At 36.9% G+C, this 24,760-nt stretch overlaps 4 protein-coding genes across 10 annotated transcripts in view; 1 reads left to right on the top strand and 3 right to left on the bottom strand.

Annotated features, from left to right (window-relative positions):
* The window catches only part of LOC109852780 (zinc finger CCCH domain-containing protein 11A-like), a 13,353-nt gene extending 7,873 nt beyond the window's left edge, over window positions 1–5,480 (bottom strand). Inside the window, exons 1-5 of one of the 2 annotated variants that reach the window (XM_020424261.1) lie at window positions 5,302–5,480; window positions 4,803–4,902; window positions 3,949–4,068; window positions 3,699–3,873; window positions 3,482–3,601 (exon numbers count right to left, since the gene is read on the bottom strand). In XM_020424261.1, the coding sequence (XP_020279850.1) occupies window positions 3,482–3,601; window positions 3,699–3,873; window positions 3,949–4,068; window positions 4,803–4,862 (475 nt within the window). In that variant the 5' untranslated portion in view covers window positions 4,863–4,902; window positions 5,302–5,480. Of the gene's footprint in view, window positions 1–3,481; window positions 3,602–3,698; window positions 3,874–3,948; window positions 4,069–4,802; window positions 4,903–5,044; window positions 5,233–5,301 lie in introns of those variants that run through there. The other variant, XM_020424260.1, reaches the window with a different exon arrangement.
* Window positions 5,481–7,024: 1,544 nt separating this feature from the next.
* Window positions 7,025–19,417, bottom strand: LOC109852759 (UHRF1-binding protein 1). Of its 4 annotated transcripts, XM_020424216.1 has the most exons (19): window positions 19,248–19,417; window positions 18,278–18,479; window positions 17,943–18,134; window positions 17,608–17,833; window positions 17,352–17,518; window positions 17,107–17,266; window positions 16,772–17,029; window positions 16,427–16,669; window positions 16,287–16,313; window positions 15,788–15,880; window positions 15,533–15,714; window positions 15,212–15,449; window positions 13,886–15,114; window positions 13,667–13,801; window positions 12,889–12,900; window positions 11,469–11,831; window positions 11,220–11,367; window positions 10,046–10,375; window positions 7,025–9,112 (listed from the first exon to the last, which is right to left on the bottom strand). In XM_020424216.1, the coding sequence occupies exons 1-19, from the start codon at window positions 19,289–19,291 to the stop codon at window positions 9,084–9,086; spliced, it is 4,278 nt and encodes a 1,425-aa protein (XP_020279805.1). In that variant the 5' UTR covers window positions 19,292–19,417; the 3' UTR covers window positions 7,025–9,083. The 4 variants fall into 4 exon arrangements, with proteins under 4 accessions (XP_020279805.1, XP_020279804.1, XP_020279806.1 ...); XM_020424215.1 differs by having other exon boundaries at window positions 7,025–10,375; XM_020424217.1 differs by lacking the exon at window positions 12,889–12,900 and having other exon boundaries at window positions 7,025–10,375.
* Window positions 19,418–21,015: 1,598 nt separating this feature from the next.
* LOC109852753 (ribonuclease P protein subunit p21) lies at window positions 21,016–23,914 on the top strand. 2 transcript variants are annotated; one of them, XM_020424205.1, is made up of 3 exons: window positions 21,016–21,206; window positions 21,307–21,398; window positions 21,516–23,914. In XM_020424205.1, the coding sequence occupies exons 1-3, from the start codon at window positions 21,114–21,116 to the stop codon at window positions 21,832–21,834; spliced, it is 504 nt and encodes a 167-aa protein (XP_020279794.1). In that variant the 5' UTR covers window positions 21,016–21,113; the 3' UTR covers window positions 21,835–23,914. The 2 variants fall into 2 exon arrangements, with proteins under 2 accessions (XP_020279794.1, XP_020279796.1); XM_020424207.1 differs by having other exon boundaries at window positions 21,024–21,168.
* Window positions 22,526–24,760, bottom strand: part of LOC109852752 (cadherin-87A) — a 191,421-nt gene continuing 189,186 nt past the window's right edge. For both annotated transcript variants that reach the window (XM_020424203.1, XM_020424204.1), the window contains exons 27-29: window positions 24,554–24,655; window positions 24,252–24,465; window positions 22,526–24,140 (exon numbers count right to left, since the gene is read on the bottom strand). In XM_020424203.1, coding sequence (XP_020279792.1) covers window positions 24,024–24,140; window positions 24,252–24,465; window positions 24,554–24,655 — 433 coding nt within the window. In that variant the 3' untranslated portion in view covers window positions 22,526–24,023. The remainder of the gene's footprint in view (window positions 24,141–24,251; window positions 24,466–24,553; window positions 24,656–24,760) is intronic.

Raw genomic sequence — 24,760 nt, 5'->3', positions numbered from 1 at the left:
CCTTTTGTTTTGTTTTTTTTTTTTTTTTTTTTTTTTTTTTTTATAACGATAGGACGCGCGCCCGACATCATCATTCAAGTGTGTGTCTATCGCACGAAAGAAATCCCGGAAAAAAAAACAACAAACTCAACGAGACATCCCCCAGAAAATAATTTAGTTTTTATTCTCAATATCACTTCGCGTCCTATCATCCAACACCTTTTTTTTTTATTTCTGTAGATTCGGCCGTATAATTTGCGATACGTATTACTGTTGTAAAAGTTGATCACCTACGTCGCATATCTAACTCCGTGTGGGACTTTTTCCTCCGATTATCGAAATTTTTACCAGTGTGCAAGATCAATATGATTTGATAAATAAACATACAATTAAATATATTCTAAATTTTTCTCCGCTTGCCTATATGTATAATATATATATATATATAAACGGACCTGCAAGACCAAACGTGCGACACAGAGCAATTGAGGCGCTAAGAGCAAACGAACTTGCTTGTAAAGCAAGGACAAAAATTTTCTCACCAAAACTCTTTTTGTGTCACAAAAGTTTGTCAACACACTTGTTTTTAGAATGTCACACTTCCTATATAATTTCCGTTTTCTTAGCGCCTCAATCAATATCCTATTAGCATACGAAAAACTTTGTCAAAAACGTGAATCTGTAATAATTTTGTGTTTTCCCGACGGTTGTCATTACTGTTTTTTTTTTTTTTTCGATGTGCATGCAACAAACAACCTCGCTCATTTTAACATTGTTACGCGGAAAATAAGCTCCAGCCGAATAGTCCGAACGTTTTTTTTTCTTTTTGTTATTTTTGTTTTCGGAGCGTTGAAAGACGTCGTTTGAGACTCACGTTTTGCATCTAAATTATTTTTTCTCCTTTCTTATAAATTTCCCCGTAAACCTGTAGCAAGGATCGTAGTGGCCTGCGAAAATTTGCACAATTATCGTCCGATGCAGGCATGGGAGAATCTGTGATGATCTCGTCCCGAAGATTCTCATCAAATTCACGTGAGAGAAGCCAAAACATATGAAGGCATTATTATTCGCGCACGCGTAAAACACAAGGCTAGGACGCGGTTGGAATCTTTTTACATAAATATTTTTTTTTCGCGCGTGAATATTTTATTATTTTTTTTCTTTCGATTAAATTCGTTAAACTCTCTTCTTCCTTTTGTTTTGTTTTTTTTTTTTTTTTTTTCTAATCCAATCACTCACACATTCTCTCCACCGTGTTCACATTCTTACCGTTTTCTCTCTTTCGTTCTAACTTTCAATTTCTTTCCCTTCTTCTCTTTCACAATCTCACGCACATAATATTAATAATAATAATAATAATTAGTAATAAAATACATGATACCAAAGAAAGCATACATGCTGTATTCGGACATAATTCTCTCTCAATTATTTCTTATCACTCTCGTCATTGCACTTATCTCAACCCAAAACGTGACCGATAAAACGCATAGGTCTTCTCTTTCTTTCCTTTATATTAGACGGATATATATGTACACATATTATACATGTGTATATATATGTCAGTTAAACGGACATTTGTACGCTACATATATGTATATATACCTCGAATGTTCCTGCGATCGGTCACACATTAGGTCGGGAACGTAACGCAAGTCTGTGTGTATGTGTGTGTGTGCATCTGGGTATAATATTTAAAAATCAATTTCCTAGATGCGCGCTAGCACTCTCTCACATCAAAGACGCAAATGTAAGATGATGATGAGCAGGGTTCACTCGTCGTGTTACAAGTCGGATTATTAACATGATAAATATTCGGATCTTTCGCAGCTCAGAGCAAGCAATATGTATATATATATATGTAGATCTGTGTGAATGCAAAAACTTTTTTTTGGTTTTGTGTGTGTGTGGTAAAGCAGCGACCCATAGCTATCTTCTTCTTCGTTTCGCGCACGATTTCATCGCGATATTATATCGTGCTGTGCATACACCGACGAAGAAACACACTTGAACTCCTCGTCTCTCTCTCTCTCTTTCTCTTTCTCTCTCTCTTAACTTGAACCTCGTTTTTCTCTTAACTTAGATCATTCCGATAATTCGAGCCGGATTGCACCACAGTGTCGGAGAAAGATAGCCATAGGCAATTAGGAGGGCTACTTTAGGCAAAGTTTACAGGTATAGCAGCCCCTGCAAAAATCGATATTCAATTTTTTTTCGTGATTAATGCAACGTTTCAGATGAGATTAGATTAAATACGCACGCCATTGGCGATATTGGTTATAACGCGATTAAAAGTGCCAATCTCTAAAAAAGCGTCGACTCGATACTCGATAAAATTTGGGTCTTTCCGTATTTACACGCTCCCGTGACAACACACGAATGTCGTGAAACACATAAATAAGCTCGTGTGTGTGTGTGTGTTTGTGTGTGTGTGTGTGTATGTGTGTGTTGTGTGTATAAGCCGCGTGATCGCCGCAATAAGAGAACCCTTGATATAAACTCTGCGATTCACAATGGCGTTTGAATGATTTTTTTTTTTTTTTCGTCATTAGTTGCAACTTATATATCGGCTCGATCAATGAAAACTCGATGATGAAACACAAGTCAAAGAGAGTGGAGGTCGATTAAGTGTCGGAAATGGTACGTATATATCTATAACGGCGTGAATCAATTATTATACACTTATTAAGATTGACACAAGACTTCCGTGTTACGTATCGTTACTAGAAAGATATACACGTGTGTGGTATTACTTTACACAGTTTCTATAGAGAAGGCAGAACAATACTTTCGCAATAACTCATCGTTTTATTGTTTCTTTTTTTCGGAGGTTTTTTTTCTTGTCGAAATACGTTAGGTTATTTATTTTGAGGATGTATACGCAACAGAAACTCCGTCGTGAAGTTCTCTAGAAGGTTCTTAAATAACGTACGTGAATTCTTGCGAAAGTATTTTTCTGTCGCGCGGATGACGGACGAAGGAAAACCATACACATACGTCGTCGCAAAAACTACTGCAGCAGCTCTTCCGTCAAAAATTGTTTTTTTTTTTTTTATTTGTTTGTTTTAGAATCTCCTATACGACGTTATACCGAGAAACGGGAAGGGAAATCGGGAGGTCTGAGGCTGTGTAGTTTGCTGCGAGTGAATCGGCGTGTACGGCGGTTGCTGGAGGAGCGGGGAGCTCTGTTGATTTTGCAGTGACGACAGAGACTGCCCCGGGGAATGCGTGTGTAAATTTTGCTGATGATGCGGATACGATATCGTGTGATGGCAGGGAGAGGATTGTGAGTTGGTGGGCGGCGGGATGTTTATGTTGTTTGTGACGTTGATGTTACCGGGAATGTTGAGACTGTTAGGATTGTTGGGGATCGTCAGGCTCTTCGGGATACCGAGCGCATTCGGAAGATTCATATTTGTTTGCAAGCTATGCGGTAGAGAGAGAGTAGCTGACGTAAGATAATGTACGTTGAAAGATGGACGGGGGGGCTAGTAAAGCCTCATACCTTCTTCAAATTTAACGATGAGAGGGTCGACGGCGGGGCTGCCGATAAAACTACCGGCTTCGCTGTTTCCTCTACCTTGGTCCGATTCGGTAGTACTACTGCCGTCGTACTTTGCATCATCTTTACAAAATAAAGCAGAGTTAGAACGTTCGTCGATAATCATTACTTAGTCGCTTTCTAATACAATTAATTTTTTCGAAATGTAAATGGGACTTACCTTGACGATTGAGCCATTCCTGATTCGGAGACTTGGTTGCTACCTCTGTGGTCTTAACAGGAGTGATTGGATCACTGGTAATTGTACGTGGACTCGTATGCATAAATGGACAATGTGGCTTTCTGCATCCTCCAGGTTGTTTCTCCCAATAACAGGGGATTGATTTGCGATTTTTCTAAATTTATTAACACAAATTACATTGCAAGTCCAACAAATGCAGAAAAATATGCATATTATGAAGATAATTTACCTTTAACTCCATATGTCTGAAATTACAATGTTCATTGAGGCAGTTTCCTTGCTGCCAATATGTACAAATAGTTTCACAACCCAGAGCAGCCGGTTCATGTCTATATGGGCAGAAGTCACCCTATAAAAACAGAAATTTAAAAATACAAAAGTGTCCAACAATTGAAACAAATAAACATAATCTAGAAAAAGTACAAAAGAATATTGTATATACTATATTTGCAGTACCAAAATATAATATTAAATACTGCATTTGACAAATCAAAACAATACAGTAGTATAGTTTGTATATAAATGTTTCTGAAATATTGCACTAAATAATATTCATCCAGTATTTTTATAAGTATATGACGCCATGCAATATATGTCTTTATCGTATAATGTGTTTCGTAAACATCAGAATAAATTATCTATGTGCATATAATAAAATAACAAAATAACATAGTCATGCACATACTTAGATAAATATATTTGCTTTGTTATATATGCTCTATGAGGTTATATATATGTAATAATATAATAATTTATGCAAGATATCTGCATTTGTAAGTAAATCATCAAATGGTATAAAAAATTAATATATTATATATATACAATAAATGTAAGGAATTCCTATATTTAGCAAATATGATAGTCAAATTAAATTACATCACACATACATACACGTTTCTATTCAAACTCTATAGTTCAGAAATTTCTGTCAACATGGCATCAAAATGGCTGACCTAACCTCGACGATCTCGCGAATCGTCGGCACAATATGGCACAATCACGAACTTTCGGAGCAACATCAAATAGAAATCAATGCGACATGAGAGCAAAGCTCTTCGATTAATCCCGAATGGATTCACCTACCTTCTTGCATGTAGAATAGTAGAAGAAGTAGCAGTCTAGATTCTTATGGTTGTGCTCCATTTGTAAGAACTTGTAAAACGATGAGTGATCGTGCTCCTTGCTGAAAAAAACAGAGAGATCAGACGGTTTTTGTAATTCTGCTAATGGCTATCAAAAATCGATTTTGTTGCGAAAACTTCACGCGCTTCAAACAATTGAAATTTGCGCGTTTTATCTAAAAGGTGGGAATGGACGAACTTTACCATTTTGTACGGAACATGATTGCAATCGGAGCAAGAGAGATCGGTTTTGCGTTCAGTTCAATCGAAATACTTCTTGGCAACAAACTAACGACAAGCGTTACAGCCAAACTGAAACTGTAAGTCGGCTCGCGAATCGGGCCGTTCCACGCGAGCACAACAATATTGAGAAATCCCACTCTTCGAGCCACTCTTGGCTCCCGTTTTTTTCGCGTGTTATTCCAGGTTGTGTATAGTGTGTTGTGTTGTGGTTTACGTACCTCGCTCAGCTGCGAATCCCACGGTGACTCCTTTTTTTGGTCGCCTTGCTCTGCCGCACACACAAAATCCAAATCCAAACACGAATTCGCTCAGTCGAATCCGATCATCGGTGTCAATTACCTCGACGTGGTGTGCTGCCGCTCGCACGATTCTCGTCAGTGTCCGCACCGAGCTCCGATTCTTTGGCGCATGCGCGGCGCGAAACGCGCGTCAGTTATAAGTGGCGAGTTAGAACTGGTGTCGCATTTACTTGTATATCGTTCTATTTCCTTTTTACATCACGCACACGTGATATCGTTTCATTTTATATAAAATTATTCGGGGCTTTTCTCTCAATTCTCGTACAAAATGTATTTAGACCTTGTGTTTTTCTCTCGCAAATTAATTAATTTTCGTTTCCCGCCGCAATTTGCGATTAATCATCGTGTATCAAATACGTGAGTCAGATATACATTTTATACAAACACATGGTTTATATTAAACATATGTTATAATTGACAGCGTGTAATTAGTCACAGACTTCGGTTGCGTATGCTGCTCCTGCGGCGGTTTATTTAAACTAAAATGTGATGCTCTCTATAGTGAAATTACTTAATAATTAAATTATACACACACACACACACACACACATATATATATGTCATATTAAATAATAATATAATTTAAAAAATAATACAATAAAGGAAGTAGACAGTGGAACGGACATAAAATAGGATCTCGCTTTATCTTCTCTGCGACTTTGTAATAACTTTATTGAGAAAGTTATGTTTTTAGTCTCTTTACATTTTTTAAAGAGATAAAATTACATTTTGGCTATCACTTTTGTCAATCCCACAAAAGCTAAAAAAGATATAATTATTGAATTTTTTTTATCCGTACAATTTTTTGTTGTCAATACACATCGAACTAACAACAGCATCACGTCATTGTCACAATACAAACTTGAAAATGTGATATACACATATATATATATATATATATATGTACGCATATTGCCAAATATTCGTATAAAATAATAATTCGTACACGCTAATATCTTCGTTACTAATCACAATAACACATTTTACATCTTGTTGTTAACGTATTATTCTAAAATATACAGTTAGCGAAAACATTTCACCCAAATATGCCACATGTATTGTTGTATAATATTCAAGAAGCAACTAAAGCTATGCAATAATATTCGCAAATAAGTTGTACGTTGAATGACATTGGGCGTATTCCCGTTCTGTTGTATAATCGTGTAAAACACAGTTAAATCATCTGATAATTATTTTACAACACATTATGCAATAAAAACAAGCTGCTGGGAATAAACAGCAAAAACACGGCACAAACATTTGTTGCAAATCAATTTTGCTTCCCGCTTCTTCTCGCTCGAACAAGTTGGAAATTGCACAACCCATTTTTTTTTTAGGACTTTCTTAGTATTTTAATATTCTAAGTGACAATTTTTGAAATATGCACTATTATTTTCTGCTAATATATATAAAATAGGTTCATTTCGTAAATTATGGCTGCACGTATCGTTATCTCAGACTGTGTGATCACATTAGTATCGCTCTGACACACGATATCAATTTACGAAATGGTACCGTTACTCACGCGTAAATTGCATGATTAATTTTTATTATATAATATATATTTAGATGCGACATACACATACGTACATATGTATTGCATTTTATTTGTGTGTGTATATATATATATATATATATATATATATATATGCACGTGTATGCGACATTTTTTGTTTTTTGTTTTTGAAATATTACTAACTAGAGTAACTAGCGCAAAAGTTATGCAAGTATTAGATATGGAATCAAACACGTTGCCTCGCAAGGAATCTTATCTCGCTGTGACAGTGTCAAACTCGACGCGAACGTATTAATTCGAGATTTGCACACCATACAAGGCTAAAATAAAAAGTAACAACATATTAAAAATTCAACAATATAGAAATATATGTATCATAAAAAACCGTCAGTGTGCACATACGGTATACATAAAATTTTAACGCGTGCACATATGGTTTTTTTGTATAAAATCTAAATAATTCTAACACATATAACTGTAAAACATACTTTTTTTTAACCACGTGGTAGTGTTAAATTATTGTACAAATAGTCCATCATGTTTGTCAACTTCCTCAAGTTTGTATAAATATATTACATGTAATAAACGAGATCTAATCTAATTCTGTTACATAATATAACTAATTGTCTAAAAGTATATAAAGGAAGAATAAAATGTCTTAGGCTTTGTGTTTCACAAAGCAATTTCCTTCGATACACAGTTCTACTCATAGCACTTGCAGTTGTTTAATTAGATTATGTCTTTATTTTACTATATGTATTTATATATATATATTTGGTATAAATTATTAAAGCGCCCTTATGTGTATAAACATACAACTTAAAAACTGGAAGAAAGAACCAACCTTTGTCTAAACTTGAAAAGTATACATAAAAAATTCTCCATAACATATGATATCAAAACGTAATATATACGAGTTTATTTCCTAAAAACAAATAAAGTCTTTGCAATTAAATCTAAAGATTTAAAATAACTTTAGCACAATTCTCTTACACGCAATGAAAACGTGTGTGGCACTAATGCGTAAGTTAAGTTTCTGAGAAAGGAATCGTGTATGAACAAACTTGAGGAAGTTGACTTAAATCAGACGTGAAAAAATATCATTAATAATTAAATCAAACTGCAAAAATGATTTTGTTTTTGCAGTATACTGTTATCAAGATATTTATATATATGTAAGCACAAGTTTTATAACGTATGTATGATATGTGCATCATAAAAAGTTTATCTGTAACCTGAAGTAACAAAAACTTTTGCTTCTTCTTCTTTTCTCTACGCTGCAACATTTCTGTCATAACAACTTCGGCCATCGCGTTCGCTGGTCAAATATTAGGTAACCAGAATCTTATTGCACTATCTTTTAAACAATACTGTACATCATCACACAGAAACGTAAACGATATCTTGTCGCAATGTTTTTAGATTCGTTAGAGAATATTTGTCAAGGGAACGCGCACCTCTTGGAACTGTGTACAAATGGAAATACATATCTATAAGAGATGTATACACTCAGAGCGGAAATTTATACACATTGTGAAAGAAACTTCAATTGCATCGTGTGTATTTCGTCGCATGCGCTAAAAAAATACTTTCCGTTTGTATGTTAGGATCGGCCAGCAATCCATCAGTAGAAACTAAATTTCTTATCGAAATCAAACTCTAAAAAAGCTATTATCCGGGACCGATTGCCAACAACTGACGGATTTGCGTTCCAAGAACCGTATGTCGATTTTTGTCGAATCTCACAATTCCTCTTTCTCTAAAAGTTCATCGAAACAACTGGCTGTTTTTATACAAAGTGCCCTGCGAGGGCTCTAGAGTGCGACTATTATTAAACCAATATCTCCGAATTTTATACAGTCTTATTGGAACGTTCCATCACGTAATGCACCCACACACACACGCACGCATGCATGCACGCACGCACGCACGCACCCACACATACATACACACACCGCGTGTGTATTGTTATTATTATTATAATTTTCATCACTCGCGATGAACTATTTAAATCAGTCAATTAGAAAATTATGTATGTTGTATATATGTATACGATGAAATGCGATATTATGAGGTCACAATTCCCACTTGGAACAGTCTATCTGTAGGCTCCAACTAGTATACATTGCTATGTTTTGCATCGCTTGTAGTCGAAATCAATTTTTTGTGCTTTACAAAAACGCTCTCATGGACCATTTACATGCACAAAATCACCTATAATAAATCAGAAAGTCAAACCAATATGCATATAATCGTGATGTATTGACTAGCGCGACTTTTGCTTTCACGCGATATGTGCGCACGCATATCCCTCTGAAATATTCTGACACAAGCACTTTTTGACACACTGACCAACAGACTTCACCGCGCTAAAATTGAGAACTAAACAGATGTCTTTGTCAATTTTACAGATTCTTTCGTTTTTTTTTGTTCAGAAGTATTCTATATCTACTACACTTTATTTTAGAAGGATATGTATGCCATATATCTATATTATATCAAGCATATGTATAGATATGTAACAAAATTTATGCGTAGAATATATACAATATGTAACTTTCAGTCATACTACTTTGAAAAAAGCGGATATACAGGCGATTTATCACTTGTCAAAAATTAAAAAAAAAAAAAAACCCGAAATACTAATGTCCAACTATATACGTGTAAAACAAAATCATTTAATTAATAGTGCAGTTTATCCTCTTGCACACTCTATCGTAGTAAGAAAATTGATATCATCTTCCGTTTAAGTTCGCGTCACACACGAAATTCATGTAACTCTTATTGTGATTTTCGTTTTAAGCAAAATACTCAAATGGCAGTTACTAATGTAATGTACGGCAGAGTAATGCGTTTAAAAAACAAATTTGCGGATCTTGTAATATTTCCAAAATAATTAACAAGCAAGCATCATTCAACTCATGTTAATCTATGTATAAAGACAAAAAATATCGAGAAAATAATGAAGAAAAAAAAGTCGCGTTATTGTTCATGTAATTTTTATCGTAAATGTATCAAAAAAAACTTTTCTTTCGTGGATATAGGGAAGAAATAAAATGACTTATGACTTATTGGAACTGCAACATTTAGAACAATCGAAACAACTGGTGTGCTATCTCTTAATAGACCACGAAGTTCTGTTACTACCTCCGGAACCACTTTCCAGTCTTTGCCTTTGCAGCTCCGAGATGGTCTCGTGTAGGATTCTCTTTTCTTCCAGAAGGTTAGCGATGTCGTCCTCGGCGACGCTCAAACGGGATTTTATCATATCCGATTCCTCTTTCGCGCGCATCAGTTTCGCGTTTTCCTCCGACAGTCTTTCCAGAGCTCCCATGCGACGTCTCAATTCTTCATTGTCTATTTTTAATTGTCTGCTAGATTGTCGTAGAGCGTTCAATTCCATCTCGCACTCCGCATTCTTGTGATTTTTATCGCCCGATAACGCCACGTTCAAATGGCTCTCGTCTATTGGAGTTACTAGAAAAAGGAAATCTCAGGTTGATCCAACCGGATGTGTGTTACGAATTATGAAGTCCAAGAAGAAAACACAAAAACAAAAAAATACAAAATTGTTTGTAGATTTTTGTTTTTAAATAGATTCAATAAAAGAAAACATAAATGATTTATAATGTAATAGAAAAAAAAAAAGATGTAGATTATACTAATGTCAAATATATGTGCAGTATAAAAGTTATATGAATTTTTCTTATGAGTCAAATAATATGTAAAATGTATCAAAAAAAGATTAATAACAATGAGAAATAAGAAGTATAATATTTTGATAAATTATCCAGTTTTCTTGTGCACATGACTTCCATGCTTACTCTCTTTTATAAATGTACAACCAATATTCTATTCACATATATACATACAATATATATATATATATATATATATATATATATATATGTGCATATTGTATATGTACATGTTTTTAAACAATATTTTAAGCCGTGTGCAATAATGAAGCAGCGAGATCTAAAACTACTCGTCTACATGTGTAATATCAATGCTCACATTCGAAAGGCCGCCTGGGTGCACAGAACAATTTATGCAATATATAATATTAATTACTTTTAAACAGAAAAAACTCTGCCACTTGCGCGCGCGTAACAATCTACGTAATGTAATATAATATACCAAGTTATACAAGTACAATGAAATATTTACAGGCGCAATATGTATAAGAACTAAGAGTAAAAATATCGCATAAGGATCGGTAAAGAAAAGTTAAGTGTAAACTCAGGTTGTGGTCAACTCTGTGGCAAGTGGCAGAAACAAATTGGGCGCGTAATTGTTTATTAACGACAGCGTTACTCACCAACCGGTTCGATGTGAAACACGCCGCTCGTGTCGCGCTCTATCCTGAGTTTTGATATGTTCAAATCTATCGGGATCGGGCCCGGGGAAGTTATGTTATTTGGCGGACGATCTTCGTTTAAGCGCAATGATATATTTTCTAAGTATATCTGAAATAACACAATTCCCACTTGCGATAAATCATACCAAAACAAAAACTATAAATATCACAGGATTGCATTCCAAGTGCCAGTTTCACTTTGTCACATACTTGCATGGGAATCGGTTTGGGTATGATCTCGTCCTCGGCCAGATCCGCCAGACCCGTCACCGAACTCATCGACAACGCCATTGCTATGTTAGAGACTTTCATTTCCAGCTTGTCCTCGAACAAATTCATAACGTTCTCTTTGTCATGCACATTGATGCCGGACGTACGGGATACGGCGGTTGTGATGGCGGTTTGCTCGGTCAATCTAGCGTGATCCTGAGATGCTTTCTGACCGGCGTCCGAAAGTCTACGAGAATCTTCCGCATTTTTCAAACAATGATCCAAACGTAGCTTAATACGTGATCTGCAGTCAGAATCGGACGGTAATTCTACCCAACCTCGAGATCGCGAGCTGAACTTGGTCTATCAAACAGAATGCATTAAATTTACATAAGTTTTGAAACTAAAACAACCATAATAGTGTTTTTCTTCTTTTAAATATATTGAGCTTACATTTATTTTATTGCCAAATTGTAATGTTTTGCGAAATTAGATAAAATATTCGCACGTTAATTGAGAGTCACGAGATCAGTTGCAATTTGTAGAATCAACTTTAATTTAGAGAATTGAAGAAACGCAATTATTAAATTTATAAAAAATTATTAAAAAAACGTGTTAAACATTAAATATATTGAGAAGAAATTTCAAACGCCACTTTGGTAATCGAACTATTTAGCACACAAGTTACAAAGATATATATATATAGATGCAAAAGCGTATAAATGCACTAATTTCCGATTTTATGCATGTCTAATAAAAAAAGCATTATTAGTAGCCATAACAATGCACAAAACAAGCAACACGTGTATCCACAATGCCTAGCACCACGTTGCCGTTCACTTGCAAAGCTCAATGCGAGAAAAATCAAGAATCGATATCGTGCCGTACACATTTTGTTTCACCTACATCTAATCATTGTCTCAAACTTATGTATTTGTGTCAACTGCGTGAGAAATATACAAACTAGAAGCGAGAGAGAAAATCAAATTTTTCTCCATCTCCTAAACTCGTAAAATTACTTCGTCAAAAAATATGGAAAAATTACTAAAACGACGGTAAAACATTTGATATAATCGCTTGGCTTTCGGTCGTCGTTGCTACACAAATGGTGAAATAACATAATTCTTACACATACGTAAATTACTACTTAAATAACATCCGGCCGACTTCGTCTGGAAATTCGCATCTGCCAACAATAAACCATGTGCCTTTGCGCATTTGCAATAAAAAAGTTACTATTACGTCGTTAAAAGATATTAGTGAGACTTTATCATCATACTTGGATTCCCACGAAATCCATCAATGTAATGTGATAACAGTGTAATTTGGCACAGCACAAACGCATGCGGTTTTATATATATATATACAGTACAGTGTATCTAAAAGTTTAATTAATGTATGAATGAAATATTGCGAATACCTTTCTCTTGACCTGCCACAAGTGCCACATAAAAACATTCACAAGAGAAGGAGAGACGCGGGAGAGGCATGCAAAAAAAGTTAAGAGACAAAACTCTGTATGATTATACATTTATAATATCAAGTAGTTATATATATATATATATATATATGTATGTAATATTAAAAAACAATGAGCAAATTACTGCGAGACTACTCAAGTATCATTAGCTTATGCATAAGTAACTCGCTATTTCAAATATATATATGTACTATAATATGTAATAGATATACAAGTAGAAAAACATGTTTTTTAATACAACTTATAGTCATAAAACTTTGATGCATTGTCTTTCTTCGTTACGGTAATGCACAGAGAGAGAGAGAGAAAGAGAAAGAAGTAACTTTTTATCACGACTAAAATACGCTACCAATGTTTTGTGAAAACATAAAACTTTACCGCAGTCATAAACTTTAATATTACATCCGAGAGAAGTAGTGTAGATTTTACACGTCTTCGAGTTTAACGTCAAATAAATCTTATTTTCTAAAGAGATTGTAAACATTTATGTAGCACAGTTTGATAAGCTGAATTATGTGAAAAAAAAAGACAACAAAAATTCCATAGTAAAAAAAAATAAAGAAGATAAGAAATTCCATCCCAGTATACATTTAAGAATAAACTTTGTTAAAAAAAAAAAAAACATGTTATTGTATAATAGCATAACGTGTATGTATAGATATATATATGTATATAATTTTGTAAATCACTTTTCAAGTTATACATAAATTTAGCTTACCTGAAATTCATCCCAAGGAATGGACGAGCACTCGTCATTGTCGATGTTAGAAACTTGAACTTTGATGACAGACGAATAGCCGCAAGACTGTTGTATAAGTTCGACTTTCGACAGCTTGAACGTTGCTATCGAAACCTGCAGAGGAGAAAAAATTCTTATTTTGACCGTTTCCTACTATCACCGAAAGATATTTGTTTTTTTTTTTTCACAATTACTTACGATATCTTTTCTCTTGCATACACTGTCCATTGATCTTTCACTCTGCGTATCCGGTGTTTCTTCCACCACTTCGGTCGCTTCTTCCACTGTCGTTATTCGAATCGTATTATCAATGCCAAACAGCGCGTCGAATTTTCCCTGATCCTGAAGACTCACCAGAACGTAATTCTCACTGTCCGAGCTAACGTCGCTTCTTATTGACACCGTGTCGCTACTGCCGTCCTCCGGGGAGGCTTTCAGAGCCGAAAAATCAATCGATGTCATCAGATTGCTGAGTCCTTTTTTCATGGACGAGAGATTAACATTGAAATTATTTGGGATAAAAGGTGTGTTTGAATCCGATTTGTTATGTTTCTGCGCAGCTTCTGCGCTTTGTTTCCTCTCGTCGCCGACGCCGATCAAATGTTGCGGCAATTGCCTGACTTCTGCCATTTGTGGTTCTAATCGAAGAGTGTGATGTATCGTATTCGCTAGACGCTCCTCATTGCCTTTTCTCGTGCCGTTTTGCTTGAAAGTGACAACCGGCTGCGACGCCGGCACGGAGTGCGAATAATCCATCGACAGCATCGATGAAGCCTCGCTCTGAGGTGTCTCTACGTCGTTACTTGTGTTCATTCTCTTGGCGCTAAAATCGATTCGCCCGCTCCCCATGACGACTGCGGACGAGCCAACGATATCGTCTGCTATACTGGACGAATCGGGCACGACAGATTCCAAATCACCGCCCGAGTTTTCTTTGCCAGGTGTTTGCGACGGCATCACAAATGTCACCTCGACCTGCGGTATCAACGCTCCTATGATCAGCGATCCACCGCTCTCGACTTTCAAGATCTTATTCGAATCCACAGCCAAGTAAACAGCCATCTCGGAGAGTATCTCCGACAATCTCAATAGAAACAAGTACTGGTAATGATTTATCTGCACGCTAACTAGATTGCTTATGTACGCCAGCCCGTGAATATCGGCGCTTGAAGACGTCTCCGTGGTCGACGACGAGTTCGTTGTGGTGAAATGGCACCACAACGTCAGAGGAAACGCGTCTAGAAACGGCACGGGTCGATTTTGACCTACGGCCCGCGCGCCGAGAAAATCGCCCCACACAGGTTCCAAATTGCAACACCACACGTCCTTCGCCTCCGTCCATAAAAGCTCCCGATTCAGCTGACGAAGCAGCTCGTTCACGGAATTGCTGCTGAAATTGGGCGGCGTTTGCTTTATATTGTCGGTGCCTGAGAAAGAAAACAAACAGAATGCAGAAGGTCGACAAAGAGGCGATCTTACAGAAATGATATCGATGTTCGCAGAATCGAGAGAGCAAATGTATACCTCCGCAATGCGCTAGAAATTTCTCCGTTACCACGTGAAAATCTCCCGGTTTACTTGGAAATTCCGCGCCAAAAAACATCTGTCCCATCTGAAATGCATTCAGGCACTGTGCCAAATCCGCTTTTGAGGATCTCTCAGTTGATCGGACGTTCGTTATGGATGCTCTCGATGTTTGAATATGCAGAGACTTCGGTCTGTCTTTCTGATTCGGATAATCCTGTTGACTTTCAAAAACTATCTGAAAACAAAAATATTTGGTAACAAACGAAAATACGACAATGTGTGCAAATTTGCAATATAAACCGTCACGTGTTAACTTACTCTTGGAAGTATAGCCTCTATTTTTACGTCAAAGTACATCAGTCGCGAAGAGCTCAATTGCTTGTCTTTTCCCATGAGAGAGTGATGAAGATTCAGCGCGAAAGAATTGAACCAAAGACACGAACAAACGTCAAAATTCACTTGAATCGGATTAAGCTGCACATAAAACTTAGGCGGTGGCACTGAAAGATCGGATGTCATTCAAAAATGTGTTGAAGTCAAAAAATAAAAATAATAATGCGCACGTCTGCTTACATGGAAAAGTAATGTCTCCTGGATAATAGTAATAAGTAAACTCGGCATGAAGTATCGTTACATCTTCTGGAAGACTGAACCTGTCGCGATCACCTAAAAAAACCTCAAGTAAATATTTCTGAAAACAATTCAACTTCCAAAGAGATCTGGTCTCATACATGCGATGAGTTTGTGTTGCAATACTTTGTTGTATTAGACTGACATCTCATGTACTATGATGTAGTTTTTAAACGATAAAAAAGTTAAGAAACAGTTGCAAATAATATGTAATATCAATATCTTTTTCGATGTTAATGCACACATTACATATTGAATTGTATATTAATTTCAAATTAAAATATATATAAGTTTTATAATACATATAATATGTATAAAATCTTAAAATTGGGGCAAAAATAAAGCTACTGATTAAAATAATCAAATTCAATATTTCGCAAACTGTTTGTGCGCAACACTACACTTACACATATACTACGATCTAACTACGAATCTGTTATACCTGGCGTATGCTTTTTCCTCGTTTGAGCTGTGCAATTGTTAAATAAAACAAAATTATTGAAACCGGACTATGTATTTCAATAAAAAAAAAATTAGATAAATAAATGAACCGAACGCATAATTATCAGAGATATACATTACCGGTGATAAATTCCTTCGGTAATGGGTTGCGCGACGTTGTTGTCACTTTGTACAAAGTGAAGTCGTCAATCCTGATAATAATGCACGTTGTCATTAGTTTGGCGAGCTGTTCCAAAACGTAATTCTTCACCGGGTTGCCACTGGGATGCTGAGATTTCTTAGGCTCGGCAGGAGTCGCGTTCGGATTCTGTTGATTCTGATTGCTCTTCTCCGCATTTTCCCCAGAGCTTTTTGCACCGCCACCTGTTCCAAATAGAATCAAAAAGGTAATATGCGGATTCTCTCTAGCATTCTTCAATCGCGTTGGATATTGGATGTTAACGTAGTTCTACATGGCACACGAACTTGTCACGTTTCCTTGACTTCTTGTTAGAGGAGAATGTTGCGTCCTACTGGAATCTATGAGATCCATAAACTGAGTTCGAAACGAGCTCAACGACTGTTGCAACCACTGGCTGTGGGGTGTAGCATTTTCCTTGTATTTCGCCCAGTGCTTCCTGTCCGCCATGGCCAGGTGATACGGATAATAATCTATTTGAAATTTAACTAAAGAAATTTGCAACGCGCCGCCGTCCTTCAGCTCGGGATATAACGATCTACCGCCTGTTGGTAAGAAAAGATGGATATAAAAAATATAAGAACTATTGTATTTCGCACATACGCGTCATTTTCGAACTCACCGCCGGCATCGTCGCACAAATGAAGATCAATACGTTGCGAAAGAAAATGATAAGACGTCTCTACAACATCGTATCTCGTAAATATTTTTGATATCGCTGAATTGTACTGATTTTTTGTTCTACTTTGTTGAGATATTTGAGCCTGATATTCCGGTAAAACCTTAAATTACAAAACAAACAAAAGATACATCAGTAAAATTGTTACAAATCAAAAATAAATTTAGGTTTAAATAAACTGCACGAACTTCTAATTTTCTTGCAGCTTTCGTTTTTCTCTCGAGAATGGTGGCTTTCTCGATGAGACCCCCCAAAGAATCGAGGAACAAGAGAGCAGCTTTCAACTGCGAATCCGTTAGCACCCACAAAAGATCGTCGAGTATGATCACCAGCCTGGAGCCCATGACAAAGCAATCTGCAAAGTGATAAAAAAATAAAAAAATAAATAAATAAAATAATGACGCAAATCGCGCATATTCGTCGAGTATTCAAATTTACACAAACCTGAAATTCTCTTCTTTATAGTAATTCTGCATCTCGCTTGATTTGTAAGTAGACGAAGTGGCGTCAGATTTTTATCCTTAGTACTTTGAGCCTCTATTCTAACGGTTTGCCATTCTAACTCCTTAAAGATAAGTAACTGTCCTCGATCGGGATCTTTTAATCTGGTAGTTCTGAGATCACAACGCTGCCATGTTGCTGACTTGGATTCCACCATTATCCGATTCATCTAAATAACGCAATGCAGTTTTAAATGAAGTGTTCATCAAGTGTATTTTTACAAATATACTGCATATTAATTTTCTTGTGCTGCATCTTTTTTGGTTTTTATATCGTACCTGAACTGAAGCGATGAATGCAGGACTTTTAAATGTAACTAATACAGTGTTAACAGCTACTGTTATCCCATCAATTACTTTATGTATAAAAGAATATTTTGCAGGACCTGCATATGATGACATACCCTGTGGGGAAGACATACTTCTCAGGTCCTCACATGTTTCTACATCTATATGGACCTCATCCAAACTCTGCAAACATAACAATTTAACAGAATTACTTTACTTGCATCTTAATAAATGACTAACACAACAACTTTATTTATAACCTAACCTAATTCAATAAGAATAAAAATTATGCCTTTTTGATATGTAAATGTTAAACTATAATTTACCAAAAAGATAGGAACACTTTTTAGTTTGGTCCATTGTATGCGAAATGAAACCTTGTTGCACCAAGCACTAGTTAATCTTAACCACGATGGCAGCTCTAGTAAATCAGTAAGGACTATTTCATCAAGTTCCAAATTTGTCAATTCTCCTTCACCTTTAAATGTGCTCAAATTTATCTTGTCAGCAGACAAATTCTTGGTAAACCTACAATATGAATATTATAAGAATATCAAACTCTCTTTTTTTCTCTCTATGTATACATGTCATTGCCATCAGTTATTAGTCATTGTCACAAGGACACAATAAAAAGCTAACTATATAGCTAATTATATTAGTGTGAGTATTGTTATTGTTAACATATATGTTACAATTGATTCAAGTCTATAAAAATATATCTATAAAAATATCATCTATAAAAATTATTATATTGATGTACACACATATATGTACATATATTGCAGCTATTTACAAACTTTCACTCTGACAAGTAGGAATAGGAAATAAATCTGTCAATGACTTATGATGAAAGTGCATTGCTTATGAAAAAAAAAAAAAGGGAAAAGAGGACTTTCTCTCATTACTTTCAGCTGTTATGTGCAAATGCCTATGGCTGATGCTCATAGTTCGTTTTTCTATGTGAGATGATTGTGTCCCAAGTTTTATCTTAAGATAGTGCGTAGCCAATGAGACGGCCCGCACAGCATCTCAAGACGAACTCTCACGTCTTAATTACAAGTGCAAACTATGAACTACCGGCCAATGCCTGCTGTTAGAATAGCGCAAGATGTGTTAGGGAAAAAAAAAATCAAATGATCACGAGGAGACAGATGATTTCGAAGATAAAAAAACAACGCAGGGAAACGTATTGCGACTACGTGTGACTCATGGAGAGTGCAATTTTTTTATCACTTGAATCGCAAAGGTCGTCCACTTCAGGTTAATAACTCGCGATCACACGAACGGGTAAAATACCTGGACAAGTGTTTCAGCAACTGATTTTTAATGATCGAGACCATGTTTTGATTGATCGTCGACGAATCTAGTTCTCACGATGACTAACACGTCTCGGCATGGTTAGTTTGACAGCACATATTTATGACGATCTACGGAGCAACTTCCACACATATGTGCACTTCCACGAATACTCGTCCACGAATGAAACAGAATGAGACGATCCCACCACCATTCCCACACTGCTTTGACAATGTGATATCATGAACTGCCGGTCGCTATTTTCACGCTGTAATGAAGATAAACAGCGCCCTCGTCGACCAAGTGGCAGAAAAGTGAACGCGGCCAATAGCGCGCTTTGCCGCGCGAGTCGATTCGATACTTCGATTCTCGAAGTATTGCGCGCTTCGATACGCGGAGAGATCAACAGAGCGGCCAGTCGTGGCGGGCGCGCAACGCGGAAGCAGAACTTCGTTCAAATTCGTCCTGTGTTTGTTCCATCGTCGTCTCGCACGCAAATATCAACGGTACGTGTGCACGTCGCAGAGTTCTCGGTGACGTATAATTAGCGTCGCGCACTCGTTAGTAACGCTAATAATCAGCGAGTTTCGCGGTGTAATAGTTTCGCGGCCGGCGTTCGCGCTCCCGCGAAGACGCGCGCGAACAAAATGGCCGACGCGCGACGCGAGAGAAACTTCTTTCGATTTGATTCTTATTTTCGCAATTGTTATCGTCTCGCGCGCAAATGCACGAGCGTCGGATGTTCCCATTGATGTGTGATTAGCATCACGCGCTCTCGCTGTGGTAACACGCTAATTAATATTCTTATTCATCTTTTAAAAGTATACATTTTGATAGGAAAACAACGTTTACGTTTGATGTGTTCACAAGTTTTTTTGTTTTTTCTCCTGCGTCTATACAATAAGGAAAAAATTTTTATTTCTGTTGCAGAGATCGACGCTGCAGCAATGGGTGGCTGGCGCTCAATATAAACATTCTAGCAGCGGTGTAAATAACCGAAACTCGTCCCGTTATAAAAACAGTTTCAAGTCGCAAATATATGTATAATAATTTTTTTTATCGGATATTATTCGCGTTTTGCCAAGTTTTTGTATTCTTATATTTTAAACAAAATCGATACTGATTGAAAGTGTGCGAACTTTAAACTTGAGTGAAATTTCAATTCACGCGTGTGTGTGTGTTGTGCGTATATCGCGTGAAGTTTTCGCGAGTGAAAAAAGTGCCGTGACTATGTGGGATTACGCACAGACTGCTGGGCCGCTTCCGAGAAGGATCAGGAGCAGAGGAAGACACGTCGATGGACAACGAGGGGACCGCACAAACATGAGTCTCAAAATCACGTTTCATCACTTGCTCCTTTTATCTATACTATTTATTTTGTATATATAAATACATTTTATATAATAAATAATAAATATTCTAAATTTATAAATTTTATGCGTATTGCACAATTATCAAAGTAAATTATAGACTTGAACTTACTTTTTTTATTAACTGTATATAGCTAAAAGGAACAATTTTTTTTATATTGCATGCGTAGTGTTTGTTTACATCAATCGCATTGATTTCCAATGAGCAAAAAAAGATTAAAAAATCATTAGCATATCTGCTATCTTTATATGATATATAAATCGCGCGCATAGTACGGAATAGAACCAAACAACTCGTGCACATAGCAACGGGAACAGAATTGAAGCAACATGACTACGTAGTTACGTGCACAAAAACGCGCACATTGTGGCGCTAGAGTGAGACACGTGCTCATGGCCGCGCTCATGTTTCTTTCTGATGTGTAAACAAATGAGACAGTCCGTAGGTTATTTTTATCGTCAAAGTGGTCGGTTACCTCTGTGATTGTATTTTGCGATGGAATCTAACGCGACCAAAAATGCGCAAAAGGCTAAAAACAAACTCTGTCCCGGTAAAGATACTTTCGAACGAATGAATTATTTGTATCAGGTATAAATACACGCATGAGAGATTGTTTTTCACTAGTTGACCTCAATTGTGCTAATCAATTGTAATATTTAAATTCTAAAATAAATGTTCGACAACGCAGGCTAGTCGCATAATGGCATTAAAAAACCGAGTCGCCGCGTCTTATTATGGTAACAACATGTTGGGCTGTGCCAAGAAAGCAGTATTACGCATGTGAGTTTGGAGAACAATCGTTTACATTCCTGAAATAACAGAAAGTTGCACTTATGGATGAGGGAAAAGAGAGAAAGAAAGGAAAAGAGCTTGAATTAATGTAATCTATTTGCTTAGGGAACCAGATTTAAAGAGAACAGTTTGTAAATATTGCCAAGCTCCACTTATACCTGGAGAGACAGTTCGTGTTAGATTAAAATCAAAAACCGTCAGATTGACGTGTCTGACTTGCATGAACGTTAGGAAATTCCCTACAAAAAGGGGACACAAACTGTGGATCGACCAGCCGGAAGCAATAGTTCAGATACTTGATTACGCGCAGAAGTCGGAAACTGAAAGCACTTCAACATCTGATTGGCGAGAAGAAATTTCAAATACTTCCGAAGAATTGAAGAAACTGGAGTTGCAATTAAAAGTGTTAAAGTCAGAGAAATGAAAGCGGTGCGATAAAGTAGAGATCAAAAACTTTATTTCAAACAACTTTCTAACGCACAGACAGACAATAACTCGTGGGAGTTGGTGTACGAATATTTTTTATTAATGACTTACATAAAATATGTTACAATGTCATAATAAATTTGTAATTAATAAACAGATACTTTTTTGCTAACTGGAATATTCATATATATATATATATATATATTTATATATATAACCATCTAGTATATAATATGATAGCGCGATAATAGTTTCACATTGATGTTGCAATTCCAAGCAAATGTGCGAATAAATCGTAAAGTCGTTGCGCTCACGAGGGCAATCGTAAGAAGCTGAGTTATAGCATAGTTTTTTCTTCGCAGTTTTTTCAGTTCTTTCTGTAAACCGCAATTCCGCGTTCGGCAGCGTTTTGTCAATATAATTACGACGAGTTGACATTTGAACACTTATTTTGACGGTCGCGTGTAAATTCGCGCACCGCAACTTCAATGACGATTTCTCATACGTCCGCAAGAATTCGACGAGAAATCGTGGAGTATTTGCGAACAAATATGAGAAAACAAAAGCGCGCATAGAATTGAAACAGTCCGCGAGTTTTTACAAGCCCTACGAGTTAAGTGTCTTACGATTGCTTGTCAGAATTGCAGCATAAATGTTCTTAGAAACACCTCGATCGTTAGAAGTTATTGTGTTATCGAGTAAGTGCAATACGTTTTTTGTTTTTTTTTTTTGTCTTTTTTTTCCGTTTACGGCAAGTAAAGCGACGTTCACGGAGAGTTCTCTTTGAGGATCACAAATTTTACATGCCATTGTTCTCATTCCGAGGGACGGGTGTTTTGCGGAGCCGCCGTAAAAAGTGTAGTGAAATTTGACGTGACGTTTCTAAAGATTTTTTTTTTTTTTTCACGATTGTGTGCTGTCGTCTCTCACCGCGAGGTGACAATTCTCACCGCGAACGTCGTTACTCATCATCTAACTATGATATGACTAATGTCCGCCCATTGCCAGAGTAACTCGTGCAAAAACCATTTTACAAGTTACTTAAAAATCATTGCACTCCCCATGCTCGGGCGCAATCTCAAATCACAGTTCAAAATATCGGGAAGAGAAAAATTATACACATCAGTCACATTTAAACGTTACCTTAAATAAACAATTACGCACTAAAAGCGAAAAGTAACTTACGGGTCAATTACTCGGATCTTGATTATCCAAAACCGCGCGTGCTTGTGCAACGCGCAGTAATGAAAACCTGGTTATTTTTATATTATTTATATACCGGATACACGCAACAATCGCATCGAGTCGATGCCAAAGGTATGGCAGTGATCGTTGTAAACTACGCGTTCGCAGCTAAACGGGAACGCACGCACGTACACGTGTCTCGATGAGAAAACGTATATAAATATTAAATACTAATGAGGAAAAATCAATACGAAAAAACTGGGCTGGACGGAATCTACACATTCACTTATATACATATATCTGTCGTGTGCCAAGCTTCGGTCGTGTCGAGCTATCTCATAGTCTCTATTTTTTTACCTAACGTTAATATTCTTGTCTTCTTCGTCTTTCTTTTCTTCGTTTTTTTTCTTCTCTTATTTTTTGTTTCTTTTTCTTTTTTTTTTTTTTTGATTCCCCTAAAAAGTAGATTTAACGGTAATATAAGTTGTCCAGACGGGACCCCAGGTTGGCAACGCACACATATATACATGCACACACCAGCTACAGGGATTAATTTACTTTAGTAATATTGACTGTGTCGTTCGTCGTCACTCTTCATCTCTTGAGTCTTTCGCAAGCTCTCGGGGAAGAGTCCGAACGAAAAAATCCGTGATCGCACACAGATGAGAGAGAGAGAGAGAGAAAGAGAGAGCGGGGGACACACATTGCAACGGAACGTGTGTCTCGCTCCTCTCGTCTATACGCGTCTACTCGCACGACAAACCAATATCCAACTCGGTTATTGTCAAAGAGGTGTGCGCATGCGAGTCGTTCGAGTCGTACGCTTCGAAGAGGCGCGTGCCAAGTAAATAAAAAAAAAAAAAAACAAAAAGACAGAGCCGCGGACAAAGAGGTACAACGTACGGCGACGGAGCTTATTTAGAGATAGAAAGAGGGACAGGTGGAGAGGAGAGGAAAGGAGAGACGCTTGAGGAGAGACGCTCGCGTGTCCAGAGGTGAGATTTATACCAGCCCTGAAACAAATTGGGGCTGGCCGTCGCGATCGAGCGTCAGTTGCGGCATCACGTTCGGAGTAGGTTGAAATGTTGATCCTTGGAAACCCATTGCCGATTCGTATAACTGCGCAAAGGAGGAGCAAGAAAAATCAACTTGGTTAAAATCCAGAGAGAAATGTGAGAATTAATGGCAATATCTTGCAATTACAATGTTATTCATCGCTTGATGACGTACATTATGATTTCCCGGGAGCGTCGTGTAGTCCGGCGTCGTTGGACGATGCCTGTTCGTGGGTAACGGATGCTGTATCGTGGCGTAAGTATTGTCCTGGGACGTGTCGCCCATGCCGACACTTACACCGCTGCCTCGTCTCTCGCCGCCGAGACCGCCCTCGGGCTCACTGAACACCTGCATTGTCAGCTCTTGCTCCTCGTACAGTTTCAGTTTTCTTCAATCAAAGAAAAGAAACGTGTTTGCATTTACACGCGTACGAGTGTATAATTCTTTGTAAAAGAGTGAAACGAGACAAAACTCACTGCTCTATCCACAGAGGATTCTCCGTCGTGTTCAGCTCGTCAATGATTTGCTTCTTAATTAGGCCATCCTTCTTACGTATATCATTTGGCACAGTTATTACCCTGAGGATATTGAAATTATGTAATAGCGCGAAATAATAATGAAAAGAAAAAAATCGAAGGTCTCACACCTCTCATTACTTCTACGATATATATTGAAAAGCTTTG

This window comes from Pseudomyrmex gracilis, unplaced genomic scaffold (assembly GCF_002006095.1).
Source record: "Pseudomyrmex gracilis isolate BER0280 unplaced genomic scaffold, ASM200609v1 scaffold_35, whole genome shotgun sequence".
Classification (NCBI taxonomy): domain Eukaryota; kingdom Metazoa; phylum Arthropoda; class Insecta; order Hymenoptera; family Formicidae; genus Pseudomyrmex; species Pseudomyrmex gracilis.
This window is presented reverse-complemented; position numbering and strand designations above follow the sequence as displayed.